At 53.3% G+C, this 24,957-nt stretch overlaps 1 protein-coding gene across 1 annotated transcript in view; it reads right to left on the bottom strand.

The window, feature by feature from the left end:
* The window catches only part of LRSAM1 (leucine rich repeat and sterile alpha motif containing 1), a 34,655-nt gene that overhangs the window by 3,040 nt on the left and 6,658 nt on the right, over positions 1-24,957 (bottom strand). The window contains exons 8-25 of the mRNA XM_054727285.1: positions 23,736-23,820; positions 22,676-22,797; positions 20,457-20,547; positions 18,692-18,822; positions 17,546-17,575; positions 17,053-17,175; positions 16,662-16,801; positions 15,772-15,816; positions 12,741-12,811; positions 11,458-11,557; positions 9,477-9,564; positions 8,963-9,037; positions 7,620-7,700; positions 5,998-6,093; positions 3,840-3,938; positions 3,037-3,168; positions 2,726-2,807; positions 315-460 (exon numbers count right to left, since the gene is read on the bottom strand). Of these exons, the coding sequence (XP_054583260.1) occupies positions 315-460; positions 2,726-2,807; positions 3,037-3,168; positions 3,840-3,938; positions 5,998-6,093; positions 7,620-7,700; positions 8,963-9,037; positions 9,477-9,564; positions 11,458-11,557; positions 12,741-12,811; positions 15,772-15,816; positions 16,662-16,801; positions 17,053-17,175; positions 17,546-17,575; positions 18,692-18,822; positions 20,457-20,547; positions 22,676-22,797; positions 23,736-23,820 (1,737 nt within the window). The remainder of the gene's footprint in view (positions 1-314; positions 461-2,725; positions 2,808-3,036; positions 3,169-3,839; positions 3,939-5,997; positions 6,094-7,619; positions 7,701-8,962; positions 9,038-9,476; positions 9,565-11,457; positions 11,558-12,740; positions 12,812-15,771; positions 15,817-16,661; positions 16,802-17,052; positions 17,176-17,545; positions 17,576-18,691; positions 18,823-20,456; positions 20,548-22,675; positions 22,798-23,735; positions 23,821-24,957) is intronic.

Here is a 24,957-nt window from a genome sequence, read left to right as displayed (position 1 = left end):
ATAGCCTCTTCAGAGAAAATTGTGTTGTTGATATTTAACAACTTGAGAAATTTTCCTTAATGTATTTGTTAAGTAGGGAAAACACCCTCTCTGAAAAAAAAAATGTTCCAGAAAATGATGCTAGCATTGCTCATATTTGGGTCATGGGATCATGGGTCACGTTTACTTCCTGTATCTTCCACAATTTCTAATGAGCACCAGATACTTATATGACTAGAGAAAGTGTTCAGGAAGACTGCCCCTGGAGAGGCGGCGATGGCCGCAGGCAGGGGGCCGGCTGGTGGGGGCGCGGCCAGCTCCTGCTCCAAACTCACCTCCCGTTCCAGGCACACCACACATTCTGAGGTCTGCACCTCCAGCTCCGCGGGGGGCGCCGACGGCATCGCAGACTCAGGAAGCTCCTCAGGGGCCGTGGGCTCCAGGGCCCCGAGGACCCCATCCGGGGGTGGTTTCAGCAGCTCTGTGGGGACCAGAGAAAGGGGTGAGCCAGGGCCTCCCCCAATGAGCCCAACCCCAAGGGGCTGCCCCTAGCCCTGCCTGCCCCACGTGGACACTGAGCTGGAAGGTGAGGGTGCTCTGATCTCAGAATGGGGTGGGGTGTTGGGGGGGCACCTTACCGCATACCCTCTTATTTCTCTTCTCTGAGTCTCCAGCCCCATCTGTAAAAGGGGAGTGCTGGGACATGGGTGGGGGGCCACGGCACTGGCTAACTGGGGTCTCTTACCCCTAACCACCCCTGGACCTTTAAGGGCCATCCTGCAAGTAGGGCTCTGTCACTTTCAGAGGTGAGACATGAGCTCAGAGACGGGGAGCCACTTGCCCAAGGCCACAGCGCCATCTGGTGGTGGCGTTGCAGCACAGGAGCCCCTAGCTAAGAGCTCTGGGGTGGAGGAGCCTCCCTCTCAGCTTCACCCAGAGGCCCGGGTGACAGAGGAGCAGGGACAGGAATGAGAAGTCCCCACGGCTGCTCCCCGCAGCCCCTGGCAGGCCCCCCAGCATGCCCACTGCTCTCCCCTGCAGCCAGCCGCCAGCCCTGAAGCCAGACGTCAGAATGGCCCTTCCACATGCAGTCTTTCTGATCATCACCCCGTGGGCAGCACAACATCCCTGAGTCTGTCTTCAGCCCTGATCCCCACCCTGATCTCAGTTCCTGTTTCACTGATTCTATGGTTTGACTTACAAATAGTGTTTTTTTATAATTGGAAAAAAATTCTGACGATTTTTCAAAGGTTATTACAACCCTAGACACGCTAAGGGTATCAGGGTGCCCCAAGCCATCATGGTCAAGAGGCCCTTCTATACTTAATATAACACATATGGAGTCCTGGGAGCAATAAGAGAATTGGTAGGAAAATGCCTGAGAATTTCCTGTCCCTTCTGGAGCTAAGAAGGAACCATCCCGCCACAACCCCCTTCCTTGTGGGGTGGGCACAGCCGAGGCATCACACATGGCAGCAGGGACGTCCTGAGATGGGGATCAGCTCCGAGCAGGGAGCAGCTCCTGCTAGCTCGGCGGTTGGAGGGAGATGGTGAGAGGTTTGGGATGCTGGAGGGGCTCGGAGTGAAAGGTACTTGCAACTCCTGCTCCAGGGAGGTGTCTGCGAGGGTGTCACCTTTGTTGCAACCCCATCAGGTGGGCACTGTTGTCATCCTAGCATGTTTGCCAATGTTAGGGCGACCCCAAGTCCTGATGCCAAACTCTTCCTGTCCTCCACTCCGAGAGCGATGGGGCCGTGCTGGGGGACAAACATCTGGAAGGGGCTATTCTGCACAATACTTGATACTAACGGGCTGAAGTTTAATGACTTTTTCTAGGTAGAGTCAGTCCCTGATGTAAAATTGGCTGGAAAACTGGCGTCTGCAGATGGCACGGCCCTGCCATCAGCCCTGCCACCTGGGGACCCAGCCAGGCAGCCTGAGCTCCTGCCTCAGCCCTTCGGTCTGGTCTGCCACCTCCACTTTAGCCTCTGCCCCAAACAGATCCTGCCCACGCTGCCCTCCCGTGGGCTTGCCCAGCCTGGCAGCCCGCCCTCTCCCTCACTTTTGTCCTAGGCCCCAGGCTTCCTTCCACTTGTCAAGGCCCCTCGGCCTTTCCTGTGGGGCAGCAAAGCCCAGTGGTTCGGCCATTTGCCGGCTGTGTGATGTTAGAGGCGAGTTAACCTCTCTCCGCCTGTTTCCTCACCCCTCAACTGAGGATAGCAATACCCACCTGATGGGGTTGAAACAGGTGACACACATGGTACACGTGATATGGTTGGCAACTGCCTGGCACCTGCATCATGCTCGGCACACAGGAGACCCGGTTTCCATGCCAGCCCCTACTCCCCCTCGGTACCTGCTCTCTCCTGGCCTCCGACGGGTGGAGTGCCTTTATGACCTGCACTTACCCTCACACCCCGTCCCTAACACCCTCACAGACACCCAGCCACAGTGCTGGGCCCTGGATACAGCTGGTTCCTCTCTCGATTCCAAGGACCCGGGTATGTGGTTCCCAGTGTCTGTAGGGTGGGTTTAGGGAAGGTCACGGGACAGGGAGCCGAGGGCCCTAAAATGCTGCAAGTAAACTCCCGTTTTTGTGCCTGTTTTTCTCATTTGTAAATCCTGTTCCTTTAGGAAGGAACCTTAAGGACTGGCAAGGGCTAGATCCAGCCTTTAGGGCTCGACCTGAAAAGTAAAGAGATGACTGCCCCCCACCACAGTCCACACGCAAGTCTGGTGTCGGTACCTGGCTGGATCCTGGCCGCGTCCAGCAACTCCTGGGCCCGCCGCAGGATCTCGTGTTGCAGGCCAGCTTCTGAGACTCCCACCTGCGGAGTCCAAGGAGAGCAGACTGTGGCCTGGGCTGGGCCGGAGCCGGCCACACAGCACAGAGCCACGGCGGCCGCCTCACTCCTGGCTGCTGGCACCTTCAGCCAGGGCGCCCTGGGACATTGGCTCAAGCAGACCTCACCGAGAACGGCAAGAAGAGCGAGCGACCCTTGGCCAGGTTGGGCCCGTGCCCAGCGCTGCGCCAACCTCCCCCGAGAGGCTGCCCACCTTGGCCAGGTCCCCGGGGCTCATCCGGCTCAGCATGTCCAGCGAGATGCGGTGATGGGCAAAGATGGGCAGGTAGTGCTCGGCGGACAGCTCCACCAGCAGGGCCGCCAGTGGGCGCTCCATGCCCTCTTCCTGTACCGGCAGAGGCGCGGGCACCATGAACGGGAAGAAAAGCAAGAAGCCATTATTTACAGCAGCAAACAAAGGGTGTGAATATATATAACCGAAGTGTAAAATGTATTCTTGGAACTTTTCCTACAAAAATGCATGTGTAAGCACACAGAGATAGATGTGCAGGATGTCACTGTCGCTCTCTTTGTGAACTTGAAAACAGTAAGCAACTGAAGTACCATTGGGAGGGCACTGCTTAAATAAACGAGGGCCATCCACATGCTCCCCGGTATGCAGCTGTCGGGAAACAATGCGGACTCTACACGTCCAGGCCTGGACAGCTGCCCGTCACTGCTAAGAGGAAAAAGAAGCTGCCGAATAGTATGTATAGAAAGACTCCTTTCTTATTTAACATTAAAAAAAAGTGTTGGGGGGGGGGAGGGAGGAGACAGAGACAGGGAGAGAGGACCACATCCGGCTTGTCCACGCAAGTGCCCGGCGACAGCACTGTCGCCACCTGCGCTGGCATGCAGAGCGCCAGCAGCTGTCTGCTCCTCACCGGAGTGAACCCTCCCTCTCACTTCTGCGCCCCGGGGTCTGGCCACCAGAAGCACGAACGGAATGAAGCCGGAAAGGTCACGCAGCAGCGTATCCCCGAGGCCCCCGGTGCGGGCGGCGCCACCAGGCCTTACCTGCAGCTTCAAGGACAAGGGTTTCTGGTTCAATAGCCGTTGGTACTGAATCAGCCAGTAATTCTCCTGCTTGGTTTCACTTTTGGCTTCTAACTCCGTCTGCCAGAACAAAGTGGATGCTATTAATTACAAATCGGTAAAAACAATGACGATGATGATGACTAAACGGTGCTCCTCTGAGCGCGGGGACGGCACGTGGTGTCTCACAGCGTCCCTGTCCACTACATCACGGCACGTAGTGTCTCACAGTGTCCCTGTCCACTGCATCACGGCTCGTGGTGTCTCACAGCGTCCCTGTCCACTACATCACGGCACGTGGTGTCTCACAGCGTCCCTGTCCACTGCATCACGGCTCGTGGTGTCTCACAGCGTCCCTGTCCACTACATCACGGCACGTGAACTACAGACAGGAAGGGCAGGGAGCATCACTACCCCCGCTTACCGCCGAGAAGGGTCGCCCCCACACACCTGGCGGGGGGGCCTGACCCCGGGCTGCTGGCACCTGGCACTCGCTTGTGCACCGCTAGTCTGGGAGGGGCACTTTCTCATCTGCTTGGGGAATGGCGAAGCGCCGAGCAGCCACCTCCTTCTCCCAGGCTCGGGCTGGCCTCCGGTGCCAGGCAGGGAGGGAAACAGGCGCCCAGGGACACCTTCCGCTTCTGGAGTGGCCTCCGCGGTCTGACAAAGCTGGAGACTCGTGAACATGCTATTGGAACGATTCCTTCCTCCCGTCACCCAGCAAATACTCCCCGACAGCCGCCTGGGCCAGGCACTGTTCCAGGTGCTGGGGACAGAGCAGTGACAAAGGGCACTGAGCGGCAGCTGCCTTTCAGAGCGCTGCGTGCCACTGTGCTGTGCACGAGACGTCCCTTTACTAATTCTCACAGCTGAAAGGGGCTGCGCTTCGCCAGTGAGGAAGCTGAGCGTCAGAGTGATTCGCAGCCCCAGGTCGAGGCGCTGCCCAGTGTCAGGGCCACGATCCAGAACCGGGCCTGTCCTGCTCTGGAGCCTGGGTCTGAGCCGTGGAGCCGGCCCATCCAGGACACGGGGTCTGATGTGACATAGGAGCAGGGTTTCAACACAGGCACCTCCCCAGTCCCTCTAGGGACCTGAGTGCCTTTTGGTGGTCACTCCTGGGCCCTGCCTAGCTGGCTCCCCTCTCCTGGCCTGGGCTGTGGCCGTACCTCTCTTCTGGAACCCATGGCCCTGAACCTCATGTTCTGCTGAGGTGCTGCTCCCTCCCCTAGTGAGTCCCTAGACGCCCCTCGAGGGCAGGAACCGAGGGCCAAGTATATGGCTGCTCCTGCACCATGCCCACATTACTGCAATTTGTACACATGCAGCTGGGCATCTGGAGGGAAGGCACCTTCTGATTGGCACAAGCATGGCACTGGGGCTTGCGCCGGGCTCGGAAATTTCGGAGCTGGTCTCAGTCTCCTCTGTACCCTGCCCAGGGCCTGCTCTTGGAGCTCAGAGGGTGCCTGGAGCAGTACTGACACCAGGGGAGTCACCGGTCCTCCAGCCCCAGCTGGTGGGCTGGCCTCCGTCCTCACCACTCACGTGCACTTGGGATGTGGAGGACGTGACCTGGCTGCTACCTAAATGCAGCTCTGCCATCCTAATGACATGCCAGCGTGAAACCCATGTGGGAACAGGGGACAATTGGGTAATTCCTGTCAAAGGCTTATTAAAGGCCTGCCCTGGACACAGCGAGTCCTCTCCTGGGCTCAGCTGTTCTCACATACTTAGCTGCAAAGACGGACAGAGCACTGCTTATGAAAGTAAAGGACAGGAAGCAATCTAAAAGCTCGACAGGCCAAATGATGGCCTATCCAAACGCAGCCATGGAAAGAACGCAGAGGAGTATTTCAGTGACACGGGAAGAACGGGTGAAAACGAGCGGGTGGCCCAGGGTTCTGCACTGTTTTACGTTTAAGCACGTGCACACATAGCCACAAAGAAGCACCACAGCATTTGGAAAATGTACATCACACTGTTAGCCACAGACAACTCTCAGGAGTGAGATTCTTTTCCTTTGCACTTCCATTTTTCTACGATGAACAAGAATGATTTGAACAACAGAAATGTTTCTAAGAATGGCAAGCGTGCGGAGGGCAAGCAAACCCATGTTCGGTGCTGACGCGGGAGCCCAACGCACCAGGATTGCCCGGAGCTCCTCCTCGCGCTGCGTCTTCTCTTTGAGCAGCTGCTGGAGCAGGGAGCTGAGGGCCCAGCGCTGCTCTGCGATCATCTCCTGCAACACAAGACCACACCCAGTGCCGCTGGAAGCTCCCCGCAGCCCTGGCGCCACAAGTCCCAGGTCACAGTGGCGGGATCCCCCGCACTGAGTTCTCAGCTGCCAGCCGGGGGCTCATGGAGGGCTGACTCGGTTCAAGTCTCTGCCCACGATCTCAGGCTGAGAATTAGGGGGCAGAGCCGAGGGGCCCCTATGCCGGGCATCCCCTCCCCACCTGCTCCTAAGCCTGCACCTCCCTCCCCTGTGGGGCTAAGGCCAGGCATGGAATCTCGTGACTGATGTCGGTGGAGTGGTAAGAAACAGCAAACAAAGGAAATGACAAGCCATGGGTACCTGACCTCCTCTCACTGACCCCACAGCGCGTGGGGGAGGTGTGTGGCAGGGAGGGCTGTGTCACCCCGTCACCCCAAGTCTGGAAGGCTCTACAGGGATGGATGTGCATGCAAACTGGAGCAGAGCCCTTGCTTGTGTCCGTGTTCCACTCATCTCTTTCCTTGGATATCTCATGGAGACCCCAAAAATGGGAGCCCGCAAGCTCGAACGGGCATGAGACGAGGGCTCCTGCTCTGAGAGCTCAGCCCCTCCTCTCTGAACACCCTTTCCGGCTCACACTGCACTTTCCCTTTGCAGCTCACCCTCTCTCGTGGCCCTGACACAGGCTGGGCCGGAAGATTACTTCCCTTGTATGGAGGGGAGAGCTGGAGGCCCAGGGAGGGGAAGTGACCTGCCTGAGGTCACACAGCACATCCGTGGCAGACCTCAGACCAGGACTCCAGACCCTGGTGTTCTTTCCCTGCACGGAGAAGCCCATGAGACCACCTCAGACGGCCCCCGAGAACAGACGGCTCTTCTCAAGGCCTGGGATGGGGCACACGTCCTCACACACCACCGACACGCCCCTCTGTGGACCACCAGACACACTGAGGTGCAGAGAAGGGAAAGGGCCGCCCCTCTCCCTCCCACCCAGGTCACACAGCGGGACTGGGACTGCGCTGGACAGAACCCAGGTCCCAGCCTTGCAGTCCAGATGCCGCCGGCCAGTCCCTGCGGCCCCTTCTCTGTGAGCAGGACAGCAGGCCAAGGTCGCAGAGAAGCTGCCTGCAGGGAGCGACGCAGCAACGGCTGGGCCCTCTCCTCCAGACATCCCTGCGACACCAAGAAAGCTCCTTCCCCAGAGGATGTCAGCCCGTGAGTCGAACCAGCGCCCCAGAAGCATGGCTTAAAGAGACAGGGAGCTCAGCAGCAACCCCGCTCCAAAACAAAGAAAATGTGGAGATGGAGATGTCACCTGGGTGAGCCTTGGCAATGAAACCCTCCTTCCTCTGACCCTCCTGCCTGGCAACAGGCTGACCCGACCCCTAGGCTTGGCCTGTGCTCCCATCAGCCTTCTGGGATTGGGGCACCCTCCAAGGTCACAGCCACGGAGGAGACCTGTCCGGCTTGCTGGAGAGGCGGTGGGGCACCAGGTGGGGGTTTCACGGGGCGCAGGGGAGGGACCGGGCAGGCCAGGGAGCCCTACATACCTGTAGTGCCTCTGTGTCCAGGGATTTCCTCTTTAACTCCAGCTGTGTCAGCTGCAATAACTCAGTTTCTATTAACTTAATCTAAACAGAAGATGAGACAGGGTTTTCTTTTATTTACATTAACCATAGTTCAGTTCTGTGCCACTGCTATCTGATGGCCAAATGGGGTCTGAGAATCTTTTCTGGGCATCTCTAGAATCTTTTCTGAGTGCTTTGGGCAGGGGTGTGGACATGCCTTCCTGGTCAATACTGTTGACCAATTCTCTTGCTTCCTCTGCACAGCTGTCCCAGACAGGAGCAGAGGGTCATGGAAGTGACTGAATAATAATAATAGGAGTATTAGATATTTATTGAGGATTCTGCATGCTAGGCCTGTGCTGGGCACTTTATATGTATCCGTTTGTCAATTCTCCTCTGGCTATTAGGAGGTTTTATTGCCTCCATTTTACAGACAAGGAAACTGAGGCTCAGAGAGGTTAAGTAACTTGCCTAATGACACAGAGCAGGTACGTGAGTGAGCCCTTTCCCTGGATGTGCCTTCTCAGGGTCTAAAGGAGAACAGCTGGCCTGGTGGGTCAAAACCACTCACAATGAGAATATCTAGGGGTCACTGCACACCCCAGGGTGTGACTGGGGACTTTTAACCCTGGGGGTCAGACCCGTTCTAACCCTGTGCCTCTGACCCTATGACCCTTGTCCCTAAGTTCCTAGGTCCCCACCAACCCCTGGTCAGAGGAATGAGCTTCATGTCCGGCTATGTGGGATTGAAATTAAAGAGGGAAATAAAAAGGTAAGCTGGTTTTGGCCAAAAAAGAAAAGAATAAAAAGAAAAAAAAAACACATGCAAAATGTGAAATTCAAGGAGTGTTGAGTACGATGCGATGAGCGTTCCCACAGCCTGAAAGCTCACTTCATCTCCAGCCCACAGAGCACACCTCACCCTCGGGAAGCCCAGAGCCAGACAGCCCAGAGGCCCAGCTGACGTCAGGCCCTCCCCGCTCCCTCAGGTGGGAAATCCAATCTGTCCCAGTTCAGAGCTGATGGGGTCACTGGGGCTTGAGCCGGCTGCCTGCGGAGTGCTCAGCACAGAGGCTGCCCCTGAGGTCAAGGCCGCAGGCTGCCCTTCCCCTCAGCCCTGGGCACCCACAGTGCTGCCTCGGGCACCTCCCAACAGCCCCTGACCGAGGTTCTGGGCGGAAAGGGAGCTTCTGCGGAAGGCCTCCTGCTGAGCTGCCTGTGAAGGAGCCGGGACTCCACCTTAACTGCGGCCTGTCCAGCCACCTCTGCATGTCTCTGAAGGCTGACAAGACAGGTCTAGAAGGGGGTCCACGACCCCCACTCACCTGGTTCCTGATCTGCCGATGCATCAGGTCTTTCTTCACCTGGAGAGCCTCAAATGCAGCCTTCTGCATGGCGCTCTGCAACGAGACAGGCTGCTGAGCAGGGCCTGCCTTGCTTCCCAGTGGGCGGCAGACCACAGTCGAGCGGACGGTGCGGCGGGCTCGGAGGTGAGCCCAGGTCCTGCTGCGCTCTGCGGGCTTCTCCTCCGAGGTGTGATTGCAGAGTGGCTATCACCCCACAATCCCTGCCCTTTCAGTCCTCATGATGGGGCCCCCACAGCACAGGGAGTGGGTGCCAACCAGGGAAAGGGGGTGCTTCTCTGGATTTCAGTGACCAGATCACCACCCAGAGGCCTCTCCCTGCCCCTCTCTTCCTGATGGTTTGTATTAAATGTACTAAGCATGTGGGGTCTCACACGCTATCTGAGACAGGGCTTCATGCAGGATTCTGCCCCAGCGTGCCCTTCATGCACCTCCCCCCGCCACACACACACACACATTCTGGGCAAGGGCTTACCTCCTGCAGGATCTGGCTGATGGCTTTGTTCTGATCCATCTGCTGCCACGACAGAATCTGCTGGAACCGCTCATCCATTTCAGCCATGCTGCCACAAAGACAGCACATTCATTTACTCTCTCAACATTTTCTGAGCACCTACTATGTGCCAGGCACCTTGGAGGAGATCAAGATAAACCATTTATTCATTCAACAGTACTTATGGAGCGCCTGCTGGGGGTCATGCTCCAGGTTGGGCAGACACAGAGTTTGTCTGAATCCCATGGCCTGGAAGGAGGTGACAGAGTCTGTGTCTGGGAGCGGGGAGACACCCACCCCTCTGCCGGAATACCGCCTCCCAGGTGAGCCGCTCAGGCCCTGAGGAGGCTGTCCTTCCTCCGCACTGGCATCTGCACTCCCCACGCCGGCGTTTCTCACCCTGGCAGTGGGTCTGCTCTCAGCTCCCAGAACAAGTCTAGCGATTTGGGCACAAAAATCCAAACTTGCAACCTCATGTATGTCCATATTTGGGTACGTCTTGGCTTTGAGTTCGTTTGTTCATAAAAACTGCTGTTATTTATTGAACCCTACGTGGCATACGTTATGCTCATTAAAGGCTCCAGCCATGTAGGGGAAGGTACTGCTTTATCCCCTTTTTTCTGATATGAAAATTGGGACTCAGAAAGGAAAAGCAACGTGCCCAAGACATCACAGTTACTAAGAGAAGTGCCGTGCTCCTAAGCACAACGTCATACACCAGGAAAGAGGGCGGGAGTCCGCACCTGAGGACGCAGGGGAGGCTGGCAGCTGCGCCCCCTCAATGGGAGGAGACGCACAGGGCAGCCAGGGCTACTGCCTGTCCCCGTCTGGGGCTCCTGAGCATCGACTGGGCTTTTCTCACCTGGCTCTGCCAGACCCCTGTGCCTCCCCCAACAGACACACCCACAGAGCCATGGGGAACTTGGAGAGTCAGACCCAGAGTGGCTATCAGCACGAAGGCAACCCCATCACCGTCCCCCCAGTGCATCCCTGACCCCGACCTCTGCGGATGATGAGTGCACCACTCCGCCTGGATTTGAATCCTGGCTCTGCCAGCCGCTAGCTGTGTTTCCTTGGGTGTGTCACATGGCATCCCTGAGCCCGAGCTGAGATTGTAAAGTGGGGCTAGTAACAGTAGAGCCCCTTGGACATCCCATAAGCTAATGCATGTCACGTGTCCGAGAGCCTGGCACTCAGGAGGGCGTGAGACGTGGTGGTGATTACAGGCACCTCAGAGATGGTGCAGGTTTGGCTGCAGACCACCACAATAAAGGACATGCTGCAATGAAATGAGTCACAAGAGCCCTGGCTGGTTTGGCTCAGTGGATAGAGCATCGGACTGCAGACTGAAGGGTCCCAGGTTCGATTCCGGTCAAGGGAACATGCTCAGGTTACGGGCTCAACCCCCAGTTAGGGCGTGCAGAAGGCAGCTGGTCAATGATTCTCTCTCATCATTGATATTTCTATCTATCTCTCCCTCTCCCTTCCTCTCTGAGATCAATAAAAATAAAAAAAAAAAAAATAAAAAGAAATGAGTCACAAGAACTGTGGGTTTCCCGGTGCATATATATGAGTTATGTTTGCCTAACTGTAATCTATTAAGCGTACAATAGCATTATGTCTCAAAAAACCATGTACATACTTGAATTAAAAAATTCTTTCTTGCTAAAACATGCTAACCATCTGAGCCTTTAGGAAAAATGGTGCCAACAGACTTGCTGGAGGCATGGTTGCCACAAACCTTTAATTTGTAAAAAAAAAAACACAGTATCTGTGAAGTACAAGGAAATGAGGTATTGTCACTGTATCACATGGCATGAGGTCCAGCTAGAAAAGTCATGGAGTCCAGCCCCCACCTGCCTCTGATAGCATGGCCGAGGCTGGGGTGGCCGGGCAGGGGACTCCCTGGGCCCAGAGCCTGCTCCCCCAAATCCCTTCCTCTGGACGCCCCTCCTTACCTTACCTGGAACAGGCCTGCTGGACCAAGTTCTGCCTCTGAGACTCGTAGGTCATCTGGAGGAAGCGGTTCTTACAGCTCTCGGTCAGCATCTGCTGCATGGCGGCTGGGAGACAGGGGACGGGCTGAGGAAGGGGCGGCCTCGGAGGGTTCACCTAGTCACCCACCTGATGGTCACCCTTCAAAGAAATCTTATTTTTAAACCATAAAAGTAACCTAAGTTTGAAAGATCGACTAATTGTAAAACACTGAACAACACACACAGAATCTCCTATCCTGTCACCCAGAGATATTATCACTTTTGATACATATTCTTCCAGTGAAATGTAAATGCATATTTGTAGATTTTAAAAAATGAAAATTAAAACACTGAAAGCAGAGACTTGAATAGATATGTGTGCAGCCACATTCACAGCAGCATTATTCACAATAGCCAACAGGTGGAAACACCCCAATGCCCACTGGCGGATGAACAGATTAACAAAATGTGGTAGATCCACACAATATTATTCAGCCTTAAAGAGGAAGGAAATCGCCGAGACCGGTTTGGCTCAGTGGATAGAGCATCGGTCTGCGGACTGGAAGGTCCCAGGTTCGATTCCGGTCGGGGACATGTACATTGGTTGCGGGCACATCCCCCGGTGGTGGGGGGTGTGCAGGAGGCAGCTGGTCGATGTCTCTCTCTCATCGATGTTTCTGGCTCTCTATCCCTCTCCCTTCCTCTCTGTGAAAAATCAATAAAAATAAAAAAATTTAAAAAAAAAGAGGAAGGAAATCCAGAGGGAAGCTGTGACATGAATAGACCTTGAGGACATGCTAAGTGACAGAAGCCAGTCAACAAAAAGACAAATACCATGATCCCACTTATATGAGGCACCTAGAGTAACCAGACTCAGAGAGAAGAGAGCAGGATGGTGGGTGCCGGGGGCTAGGGGAGGGCAAATGATGAGTTGTTATTGAGTGGGTACAGTTTCAGTCTTACAAGATGAAGAGTTCTGGAGATGGGGATGGTAATGGCAGCACTCTAATGTACTTAATACTACAGAGCTATACAATTAAAAGTGGTTACAATGGTAACTTTTATGTTGTATATATTTTACCACAAAAAAATTAAAATGTTATCACACTAAATATACCACTTCTTACTTCTCATGAATTCTTCCCCTCTCAAGGGGTCAACACTCAACACCCTGTCTAGGTGACCAATAGACAGGGCTGTCTACCCCTGTCCCCCCAAACAGCCAGGCTCCGTTCCCAGGACCCCTCCCACTCCCCACCCTGAGACTCACAGGCAATCTCACGTCTTCGCAGGTTCTCCGTCTCCTCCTGGGTTATGGACATCAACTGTTCCATTCTTATCCTAGAAAACAATCCACCCATTTATTCAGCAAACATCACATTTCCAAGAGGAAATCCCATCAGAAGAACAGCACCTCCTTCAGGAAGTCCTCTTTGATGCGCCAACCTCGGTGTGCTCTGCTGCATCACACCCCTCTACCCGGAGCCCTGTTTACCTTCAGCTTCACAGTTAGAGTTTCCTGTATAAAAAGGTGGACATTCCCTTAGAAAAATAGGCAAAGGACACAAACAGCCATTTCACTGATGCTTAAATACAAGTGACCAATAAGCACATGGGAAGATGCGTAACATCACTGGTAACTGAAGAAGTAAGATCTTTTCAACGAGCAGACCGGCTGGGATTAGGGAAACTGATAACCATAGGTGCTGGCAATGAAGGTGGCGAAATGGGCACTTTCCTAGACGGGTGAGAAGAGTATAAACTGGCAAAATGTTTTCTGGAAGGCAATTTGGCAATACCTATCCAATGTCCTTTGAATATTTCCTTCAAAAATATTCACGTAAATGCATATAGGGATACTGAGGAGATATTCACTGTAACAGTATTTGTAATTATGAAAAACCGGAAACAAATTCCCATGAACAGAGGGCTAATTAAATAAATTATGTTATAATCATATAGAGGACTACCCTATAGTTATTACGATATGGTTGTTGGCATGGAAATACATCCATGAGACAATAAATGAAAATTAAAGTGTCGAATGCAAACTGTAATAAAAAAACAAAATTAAAATTAAATTAAAATATAAGAGGTAATTACATGCATGTATGTGCATGCTACAAGTGTGTGCATCCCCCCCCCCCACACACACACACGCTAAACAGGTTAGAGTGGCTTGCAGGGATAATCCGTCACGTTTCTGTAAGTCCTACTTCACTGGAGAAGCGTGTATCATCTGAGCCCCTCTGCCCTGCCCAGGACCGCAGGCTGCTCAGGGAAGCTGCACTGTGCACTGCGGACCCCGGGCCCCGCGGTGAGAGTGTGCGCCAGGTAAACGATGCCACCCCCACAGCTCAGCTTGGCCTTGACCACTCCTGGCTCCCGCAAGTACCACAGCTTCAGTGGGTGGGGTGACGGGGCCGTGCCACCTGGAGGGAGGTCTTCCCTTGGGTGGGCGAAGAACAGCAGCAAAGTCCACGCTCCTATTTGGGATCTCAGAGGACCAGGAGGGATCCCATTACACCTGGAGAAGGGGAGGAGGTGGCCCCTCCCAGCTGTCACCTTTCCTCATTACTATAGGGGTGTACCTCAATGCAGTAAATTTGGAACATACTGGAAACATAAAGAAAAAGAAAATATCACTGCCTCTAATTCCCACCTCTTAAAAATGTTCAGTGTAAACCACTGGGGGTGGGTTTTTTTTTTGCTTTCTGAGCACAAAAATACACAGAGTGCCTTCAAAAAAATGATAGAAAAAAAAGATAAAAATATGAACAATAAAATGGCAATAAATACATATCAACAAGTGAATCTAAAAAACAAAATAAACAAGCAGAACAGAAATGGACTCTAGATACAACAAGCATTTTGACGACTCCAGATAGGTGCCAGGCTGGGAGGATGGGTGAAAGGGGAGGCGTTAAGAAGTGCAAATTGGTTACAGAATAGTCATGGGGATGTAAAATATAGCACAGGCGATACAGTCAATAACATTGTAATAACTGCGGATGGTGTCAAATGGGTGTGAGATTTATCCAGATGATCACTTAGTAAGTTACATAATGTCTAATCATTGGGGTGTACACCTGAAACTAATATAAAAATGTATGTCAGCCAAGCCGGGGTGCCTCAATAGTTGCGCACTGACCTATGAACCAGGAAGTCATGGTTCGATTCCTGGTCAGGGCACATACCTGGGTTGCAGGCTCAATCCCCAGTAGGGGCTGTGCAGGAGGCAGCCGATCAATGATTCTCTCTCATCATTGATGTTTCTCTCTCTCTCTCTCTCTTCCTCTCTGAAATCAATAAAAATATATTTTAAAAAATATCTCAACTGTAATTGAAAAATTAAAAATTATTTTAAAAATTATAGATTGTAAACCCTACTTTTCCACTTAGCAATATACTGTATTTCTTTTAATAAGGAATATTCTTCTACATGATATTAAATAGCTACTGATTAGTCTTTTGTACATAATTCATGTGACCAAATTCTTTTTCCCCACAGAAATGTAGATTTTTGGTAATTTTTTAATACTAAGAATATAGTTGAACATAATATACTAGAGATCCGGTGCATGAAATTCATGCACGGGTAGGGTCCCTAGGCCTCACCAGCAACCAGAGCCGATCTGTGGGGTGACTGGTGGGGCAATTGGGGGGGCCCCTGCTGGCACCCACCTTGGAGGTGACCGGCAGGGCGACTGAGGGATGGCGCTGCCCACTCACCAGCTGGCCCTGCCCCACCACCACCACTGGTCACCTCTCTCTGCGGGAGGCAACCGGCAGAGTGATTGGGGGGTGGCGCCAGCCAGCTCGCCGGCCAGCCCGGACACTCACCGCCGCCACCGGTTGTCTCCTTCTGCGGGGCGACCGGCAGGGCAATAGGGGGGCCCTTGCTGGCACCTGCCTTGGTTGGCCTAGGGCCTGGGGGCCGGAGGCAGCTCCTGCATTGAGCATCTGCCCCTGGTTGTCAGTACGCGTCATAGCAACAGGTCGTTCGACCAGTCATTCCACCATTCGGTTGATATGCATCTTAGGCTTTTATTATATAGGATACATTCTTATTCACATCTAAATTTTTGTCAGGAATGTGTTATAACAAACTTGCAGATAGTGATTATTTTTCATAATGTTTCCTAATGAGCTGAATCTCCTTATAGCTTTAGGAAAACTTTCTGGCATAATCCTTGAGAATCATAAGACATTCTACCTCCAAAGTCAAAGCCACCCTCCCCTTCCCCGCCCCCGCCCCAGAAGGAAGGCCCTGCTGAGAAAGCGCCAGAGCAGAAACGTACCTTTCATTTTCCAGTGACTTCAAAATCTCGGAACTTTTCTTTTGCCTGTAGAGAAACCCACGAAAGGTCCCTGAAGCCGTCACCAGCAGGCCTGATTCCCACATAACCACCCCCTCACCTCACCGGGGGTGCAGAGGGGGCTTAGTGACTGGGGGGCAGGGGGGCTCTTAGCCCCACCCCTGAGGGAGGGCTGAGGTCTCGGGCCAGTTAACCACTGCAAGCCCCAGTTCCCCATCTGTGCCTCGGAAACAATATTAAAAACAAAACAAAACACTTCATGGAGTATTGGTAAAGAGTGAGTGAGAACATGGACATGCAGTGCGTGGCACTTAAGAAGCCCTGGGCGGATGGTGGCTTTCCCGGACACCCCGGTGGGGCGAGCACGTGGAGCGGCTGACCCAGGCCGGCAGAGGAGCCCGTGAAAAGCAAAAGGAAGCCTGGGAGCGACAGATGTGGCGGAAACCTGTTTCTGGACTCTCCTCAGGGTCCCTAACCAGACTGCTCAGGCTCCCTGAGGTCTCTGTCCGGCCCCCTTTCTCCCAAGTCCGGTCAAGACCTGCGCTCAGCAGCTCCTACTTGGGCAGGAGGGGTTAAAGCAGAGCTCCCCCTGGGGTGAATGTTGACCTCAGCACTAGAGGTTACCTGGAGCCCAAAATATTGGAGATGTGATCTCAACTATCCTGTGAAAGCCTCATTTACGGACGGGCAACTGGGAGACGCGGGTCAGATCAGCCTCTCTAAGTTGGTGCAAAATGCAGCACCAAGACTGGATGCCAATGATGGGAACCTGGGGGAGGGGTAGAGCCTGTGAGGGAGAAGTGGACCCCTCTTTGTCTCCTCCAAGGGTATCATGTGAGAGGTCTGGGGGTCTGGGAGGATGGGAGCCCGACCTCTGATTGTCCTGCAGAAGCTTCTGGATCCGCCTGGAGATGTTCTGCTCCGTCTGCTTCAGCTGCTCCTGCAGCCGCTGACGCTCGGCATCGAGGTAGCGCCGGTGCTCACTGAGGCCGTGGTCCAGCCGGGACTGCTCCTGCGGCAGGGCAGGCAGAGGTCCTGAGCAGCTGGGACCCCTTCAGATGCCTTAGTGCAGTGAGGGGCCCCAGAGTGGGGTTAGGAAGTGTCCCCATCTGGCCAGCCCTTTCCGTGCGACGTTGGACCAGGGTCCTCCCCTTGCTAGGTCTTGCACACAAGGAGGCTGGACCGGGTGCTGTAAAGGCCCCCCAGGCCCTGGAGTATGGAAGTGGGCAAAGACAGAACCCGTCCCCCTTGGCGCTCACGAACCTTCCTGACGGACTGGAGGATCTCGTCCTTCTGACTGTGGCTCTGCTGGAGGAGCTGGGCGTGCTCGCGCTGCCCGAGCTCCAGGCGCCGCTCAAACTCCAGCTTCTCCAGCATCTTCCGCTCCTGCAAGAATGGAGAGGCTGGTGACTGCTGGCCCAGGCTCTGCGGGCATTTAGGACATGGGAACCCACCCCGAAACTCTGAATAGTTTAGGCTGTAGGTAGTAATGCTGAGTAACCCCTCAGGGCCCCCCTTGACTAGAATAGGCTGTTTGCTGGCAGGGGCCAGTGGTTAGGAGCTTGAGCTCCAACTCTCTGAGCCTCAGTCTTCTCATCTGTCAAGTGGGGATACTCTACCACCTACCAAAGCTGTGAGGAAAGCACTGCTTTACCCTCTAATTTAGAGGCAGGAAGGACTTGTTTCCTCAGGTCTTTATAATTATTGAGATCTTTAATGAGAAGAAAAGTGACAGAGGGCAAAGGCACTTTCTTACCTTCCTCTTCTCATAGTCTGAGAACCTGTTCTGGGGGGAAAAATACAGTGGTCAGAGCAGGTGGGCAGCCTGGCACCATTCAGATTCCCTGGCCCACCCCAGAGTACCCATCAGAAGGGTGGGGTGGGTGAGGATGAGGGGTGGGTGGTTCTAGGGGACACCAAGGTTGAGAACCAGGGACGCAGCACCCCGTAGGAAGGTCTTCAAGACAGTTGTGGGATGCAGCTCTGAGAAGGCCTGGTGCTCAGAAAAGACCAAGACTGGGATATCTGAGCCCTTGGATGTCGGCACACACAGCGGCAGCACCCAGCTCTCGCCCACCGCACTCCCCAAAACACAGACTGCACACACTCCTGCTGGAGTGTGCAAAGAGTGAACGCCCTGGGAACAACGCAAACGCCCCTTAACAGATGATTTCTTCAGTGAACTGTGGCGCAGCAATATCTCGGCTGCGATCTCTGTTTTATTTCGGTTTCTGGAACCGAACCCACAGTCTCTCCGAGGGGCGTCTGTATTCGTATGTGGGCCTGTGACAGGGACCTGGGAAAGCCACCTGCTGCTGGTGCTGACACGTGTGCCTGTCTGACTCCCTCACAAAACTGAGAGCGTGAAGGTGTCCTGTACGGTGAGTGGCACTGAGGCAAGAAGGATTGGCTGAGAGAGACAATGAACACTACAGACTTGGTCGCCACTCTCACGAAGCTCCATCAGCAGGACAGACGGACATGAAACAAACTCTCCCCATGCAGTTCTTCATTTAACTTAGAGCTGCGGTAAGTGCTCCCAAGAAACAGACGGACGGGCCCTCTGAGAACACTGACGGGGGGCTGGCCTGCTTGTGGGGAGGGCTCCTCAGAGGCTGTGATGTTTAAACAGAGAACTGAAGGATCGGGCTGAGTGAGCAGGGGAGGGTGAGTGGGGAGAGGTCCAGACAGAGGGACCGGCAGAGCGGGGCACGGTGCGGCTGACGCTTGGTGAGCTGGTGCGGACAGGGGCTGTGGCTGGCCTCGTGAAAGCAATCTAGCCAAGCACATCGGTCTGATGGAGGCGAATTTTAGTTTGATGGAGGAGTCTATGGGCCGCTCTGAGCATCCCCCCAGTAACCAGGGCCCTCTCTCCAGGTGCCAGCGGGCAGGCGCACCTTACCTGCCACTCTACCTCCTCCCTGGAGAGTCTGTCCGCGGGCCCGTCAGGGCTGTCCTGGGAGTTCTGGGCTCCATCTTGCTCCAGGACTGGCAGCAGGTACTGAGAAGGGGGGTAGTATTCCAGCCCTGACTCTGCAAGAGATGACACAGCTGACCAGGAGGGAGGAGGCAGCCCAGCTACCTGGAGCGGCCAGTGCCTGCTGCCCTTGCCTTCCTCCTTCCTCCTCGGCATCCTGTCCCATCCCCACGTCAGGCCACTGCTCCCCTGCCCTGGACTGGGCCCTCATGTTGCTCACCAGTCCTAACGCCTGGCCCGGAATGTGGCCAGTGCTCCGTAACCTTCAGCTGGTACATACACAGACCACTACCCGCCTCTTTACATCCAAGTAGAAATAAGATGAAAAGGAAGCCTGAGATGAGGAGTTGAAGGCTGAGTTCAAAACCCAGCTGCACCCATGACTTCCTGTGTCTGAGACCTTGGGCAAGACGCTTGCCTTCTCTGGCCCTGCAGTTTTCTACTGCATAATTTATCCGTTTTTATTTGGTTGTTTGCCCTATTTTTGCTGATTTGTAGGTGCTCTTTACGTATTATAGCTAATAACCTTGGGCCTATATGCTGCCACTATTTTCTTCCAGGTGGCAACTTTTCTTTTTAGCTTTGATGATGGTATCCTATCCTTTTGAGATAGTTTTAGATTTCAATGTAGTCAAAGTTACCCTCCCCCCAAGGATATAAGTAGGCAGTTCACAAGAAATACTAAAACTGGGTGGTGCAGATACTCCTCACAGGAATGTAACCTCGGGTAACCTGTTCAGAGGGCATGTGGAGTTCCTGTCCCCACCCTGTGTCAACCCCACTGGTGCCTGCCCTAGAGGAACCTCCTGCAGTGCCAGGGGGTGTGGTTAGTGTTCCTGGGAGCGGAACACTGGAAATAACTTGCAAGTTCACAACAAGGGCTCCACCATGTGAAATGCTCTACAGCAATTTAAAATGAGGCAGAGCCTGGCCGGAATGGCTCAGTGGTTGAGCATCAACCTATGAACCAGGAGGTCATGGTTCCATTTCTGATCAGGGCATATGCCCAGGTGGTGGGCTCCATCCCAGCCTTCCCTCCATGGCCCTTCAACATGCACCTCTGTCTGCCAGGAACACCCTTCACTCTGGTCTAAGTCCTAATCATCCCTCAGGTTTCACTGAGGCCCCTAAACCTGACACCTGACCATTGTACTCTCATAACCACAATATGTAATTACTAGAGGCCCGGTGCACAGATTCGTGCACCGGTGGGGTCCCTTGACCTGGCCTGCGGGGATCGGGCTGAAACTGGCTCTCTGACATCCCCTGAGGGGTCCCGGATTGCGAGAGGGCACAGGCCAGGCCAAGGGACCCCACTGGTGCACAAATCCGTGCACGGGGCCTCTAGTATGCATATAAGATCTTTGGTTAATCTCTTCCCGCCCTCTCCTCTCAACCTCCTCCCTCTGAGATTCATCAGTCTGTTCCATGTTTCCATGCCTGTGGTTTCTGCTCCTGCATTGAGCGTCTGCCCCCTGGTGGTCAGTGCATGTCATAGCTACCAGTCCACCAGTTGGCCGATCGCTTAGGCTTTTATATATATAGATACTTCCTTGTGTGATGTTTGGCCCGTCTCTCCTGCCAGACTGACCTCCTTGGTTTCTGCCGCCTCCCCAACCTGAGCTGGCACAGGGCAGCTGCCAGGGCCACGGGTGCTCACTGAGTGGAGGAGGAGGCTGCCTGGCCTTACCTTTGCAGAGGAACTGCTGGATAGCCTCCGTGCCTGCGCCACACACCTCCGGCGGCGGGAAGACCATGGACGAGGCATCCAGGCTTAGAGTCTGCAGACACAAGGGAACCCTTTTTATATGTTGTTCACGCCACTGCTCAACACAATGAAAAACCATTGGGTGCAGTTATGAATACGTGCTCACTATCTCCTCTGCCTAGCAGGGAGAGCTCACCTGCCTCGTTCCATCTGTAGTCCCAGCTCCTAGAACAGTGACTAGAAGGCAGTACACACTCAATTCATGTTTTTGGGTAAATACATGAATGAGCAAAACAAAGAAAGTTATAGGACAGCATAGAGAATAAGATTCCATTTTTGTAAAAAAAAAAAAAAATACTCCTATAGTCTCAGATTAGTATATTTATAGAAAAAAATTCGGAGCGGTATATATCAGCCTCCAAGTGGCCATGAGCCATGTGTGGCCACAAGCCACGTGTGGCCATTTATGTTTAAATTTTAATAGGTGCAATTTTTTTAGCTGGCCGGTGTGACTCTGTGGGTCTATGAACCAGGAGGTCATGGTTCAATTCCTGGTCAGGGCACATGCTCAGGTTGCAGGTTTGATCCCCACTGGGGGGCGTGCAGGAGGCAGCAGATCAATGATTCTCATCATTGATGTTTCTATCTCCCTCTCCCTCTCCCTTCCTCTCTGAAATCAACTAAAAATATATATTTTGGGAAAAAAATTTTTTTAAATTGTGCCCTGACTGGGGTTCAAACCCACAACCTTGGCGTATTGAGACAATGCTCTAACCAACTGAACTACTTGGCCAAGGCTAACTGATTAAAATTAAAGAGAATTTCAAGCTCAGTTCCCCAGTTGCACCAGCCACATGTTCAGTGCTCTATAGCCACAGGTGGCCAGCAGCTACTGTACTGGACAGCACAGACTATGGAACATTTCCGTCATCGGCAGGAGGAGCAGCGATTGGACAGCACCGAGTCACACAGCCCTGGTTTTAGACTCCAGCTCACCAGGGGGCCAGCTGTGTGTCCTGGAACGGGCCACTTGACCTCCCTGGAGCCGAAGGTCCCTCAGACTTAATAGGCACAATATCACCCCCCTGGCAGGCCGTTAGGTGGGTAATAGGAGATAACACGTGAAAAAGACTTTGGCCTCAACTAAGAATGGTTGCTGTTGTTGTCTCATCCTGAAAACAGGTTTGTCCAAGGTGCCACCAAGAAGCCCAAAAGATTTTTGTTTAAAGAATCGCTATAAAACAAACCACAGAGCTCTTTCTGTCTTAGAATGGCTTTAGAATCAGGAACACTGCTCTGAGCTGTGCTGTCTGATAAGGTGGCAACTGAGCACAGGTAGCTATTTAAATATAGATGAATAAAATTCAATAAAATGAAGCATGTGGTTCCTTGGTCATACCAGCCACACGTCACTAAACATTTCCATCATTGCTGGAAGCACAGAGAATAAATGCCCACGTGCTGGCCATTTCTCCAGCTTGCGCAGGGCGAGCGGCCTCATCCTGTCCTTCCTTAGGCTGTCCACCATGGCAGCGGGGACCAGCCCCTGGGGTCAGTCACCTCCCTTTGCTATCTCCGTGCTCCTCACCCAGATGCCACTGGTCAGCAGTCTGGCTTGCGAGCCAGTTCACTGACAGACGATCAGGGGAGTCTGGGGTGCTGTCAGGTGAGTGTCATTGTGAATGGAGAAGTGCCTGCACCAGGGGCGGAACCAGGCCCTGGATTCAGACTGCCTGGGTTTGAAACCATCTTTGCTATTTATTACTAGTTGTGTGGCCCTTGGGCAAGCTCCTTAAATGGTCCAGGCCTCAGGCTCTTCATCTGCAAAGGGACACAACAGGGTTTCTGTGAGGATTCAGAGAACGAATGCAGGTCAAGTGCTGAGCCTTAGTAAGCACCTGGGATGCTCCTGCTACCCTTGTCTACATCCTCAGAGCTTCTTTCTCTTTCACGGTCTGGCTCAAATATCACCTCTTTCACAGTGTTAACCCCATCGGGATTTGATGTTATCTCTTCACTTCAGAAATAGGTTCCTATGCCACCATCATGACAGCAAAGCCACGTAATTACAACTGTTCACACACTGGTCACTCCCAAGGACCACGTGTTGAGATCTCCGTGACCCCAGCACCCTGTGACCAGGACAGGTCCTCAGCACCGTGGGCGGCAGGAGAACCCCAGGGAGGAATGGCTCCACTGACCTCCAGGGTCCGCACGTGTGCCAGCATCTGCGGCAGCCTCTGCAGCTCATTGTCACGGATGTCAAGAGTGCGTAGGCTTCGAAGTTCCCCCAAGGTGTCTGGAAGCTCCTTCAGCTTGTTGTCTGGAGAGATCCCAATGGCACAGCTCAACACCCCAAAACCCCTTCACCAGCTTCCTGGCTGACACCCACCAGGACTCGGGGGGAGGGGTTGCCTCACTCTGACTCTGACTGAGACTCTGTGAGGAAGAACATGACGGTGGGGTTTCAGCGACCTGGGCTCAAGTTCCCACTGCACAACTTACTAGCTGGGTGACTTTGGAAAACCAGCTCTACCTTCCTGGGGCACAGTCTTCTCATCTGTAAAATGGGATTATAATACCATTTGGCCTCGTAGGAATATTGAGGGATTCCATGAGATTATGTATGTGAGGTCCTCGGCACAGTGCCTATCACATAGTAAGGGATCAGTAAATGGGGCGCCATTATTTTTATCGTTATTCATGCCACATTCAGGTAGACTGAGGCATTACAGCAGGAGAAAGGAAAGGACTGGGGCAGGCACTCCACTGACTCATCGGAATCTTGGTTCTGTCATTATCACACTGGGTGGTCTTGAGCAAGCCCCCGCTCTCTGAGCCTCACTTGCTTCATCTGTAACTTGGGGATAACATCTCCTCCCTCTCCAGACCTCGCGGACTGGTCCTGAGGCTCCCTGCACCTCCGAACGTGGAAGCGCTGCTCACTGATTGTGAAGCTCTACTCGGCACCATTCCCGAGGCTCCTGACTCGCTCTCACTGTCAGTCCACTACTCTCACCACCATATTCGTTGTTATCAATACAAGTGTGTGTCTCAGAGGCCTGTCTGTCAATGCTGTCTGTCCTCCTCCCATAAGGTCCCATCTATGGTTACCCTGGAGACAGACCGACCTAGAAGGAGGTCCGTCCAGTGTGCAGTGACACCTCGGACTGGCTGCCCTCATGCTCAATGGCTCCAGGAGGCTGCTGGCTGGGACAGAGCTGACTGAGGGTCACATGGACAGGGCTTCTTGGCTCCTACCTTTCACATTGAGGGTCTGGAGCTGGGTCAGGTTCCCAATGGAACGTGGGAGATACGTCAGTTGATTCTTTTCCAGGTTCAATACCTAAGAAAGGAAAAAACGATGAGACCCACCGTGGCCGGGTAGTTCAGTTGGTTGAAGCATCATCCCGATTGCACCAAGATTGTGGGTTTGATCGCCAGTTAGGGCACATACAAGAGTCAACCAGTGGATGCATGGATAAGAGGACCAACAAATTGGTGTTTTTCTCTCTCTAAAAATCAATAAATAAAAAAAAAATAATAATTGTGAAAAAATGATGAGATCTCACGTACGGACAATAGTGACACCCCTGCTTTGGGCCAGGAATCATCTGGGCTCCACACACACCTTTACCTTCTCCCGACAGCCTTGTGATTATTATCCCAATAGAGAGACGAGAAAACTGAGGCTCAGACCAGCGAATCCATGTGCCCAAGAGAGCAAAGCCAGACCCTGAACGCATTTCTGGCTGAGGTTCCATCATTTACACGGACCACAAAATGCACAGCCACAGTCCCACCATCAGGAAGGGAGGGAGGAGAGGACTGAGAGGCTCAGGGATCTGGGTGAGGCAGCTGGTGAGAAGGCTCTCGTTACCCCAGGGTCAGGAAAGGAAGCTGAGCTGCATCAAGCAGTGGGGTCTGCCCAGCTTCCAAGGCTGCAGCGGCTGGCCAGGTCGGAACCTGGTTGGTCGGATTCCGAAGGCCGTGCTTCCTCCGGGATGCATTACTGAGGTGAGCAAGGCCAACAGGAAGACACACTAAGTAGCCATTAAACATAGATACCACGGAAAGCTAAGCCTCTATTGAAAATGATGTGGCAGATGAATATTTGATGAACCAAAGGATGGTTGAGTTAGTGTCAAGTATCCAAACGTTACAAAAGAGTGAATGCAGCAATTCTATAAAAACAAACATACTAAAAATGTCCCCAAAGACCCTACACCAGTGATGGGCAACCTTTTGAGCTTAGTGTGTCAAACTTCGCCAAAAAACTGAGCATAACTCGGGTAGTGTGTCACTTTGAGGAAAAAACTAACTCCAAGACTCTAGTCGCAAATGTTTCATCCTCAGGAGCAGCAAATGTTTCATCCTCGGCATGCGGCCGCGTGTCATCAGAAATGGCTACGCGTGTCAGTGCTGACACGCGTGTCATAGGTTCGCCATCACTGCCCTACACCAAGGCATTCATCGTGGCTCT

This window comes from Eptesicus fuscus, chromosome 15, assembly GCF_027574615.1.
Source record: "Eptesicus fuscus isolate TK198812 chromosome 15, DD_ASM_mEF_20220401, whole genome shotgun sequence".
Classification (NCBI taxonomy): domain Eukaryota; kingdom Metazoa; phylum Chordata; class Mammalia; order Chiroptera; family Vespertilionidae; genus Eptesicus; species Eptesicus fuscus.
The sequence above is the reverse complement of the archived record's forward strand: the minus strand, read 5'-3'. Positions and strand labels throughout refer to the sequence as shown.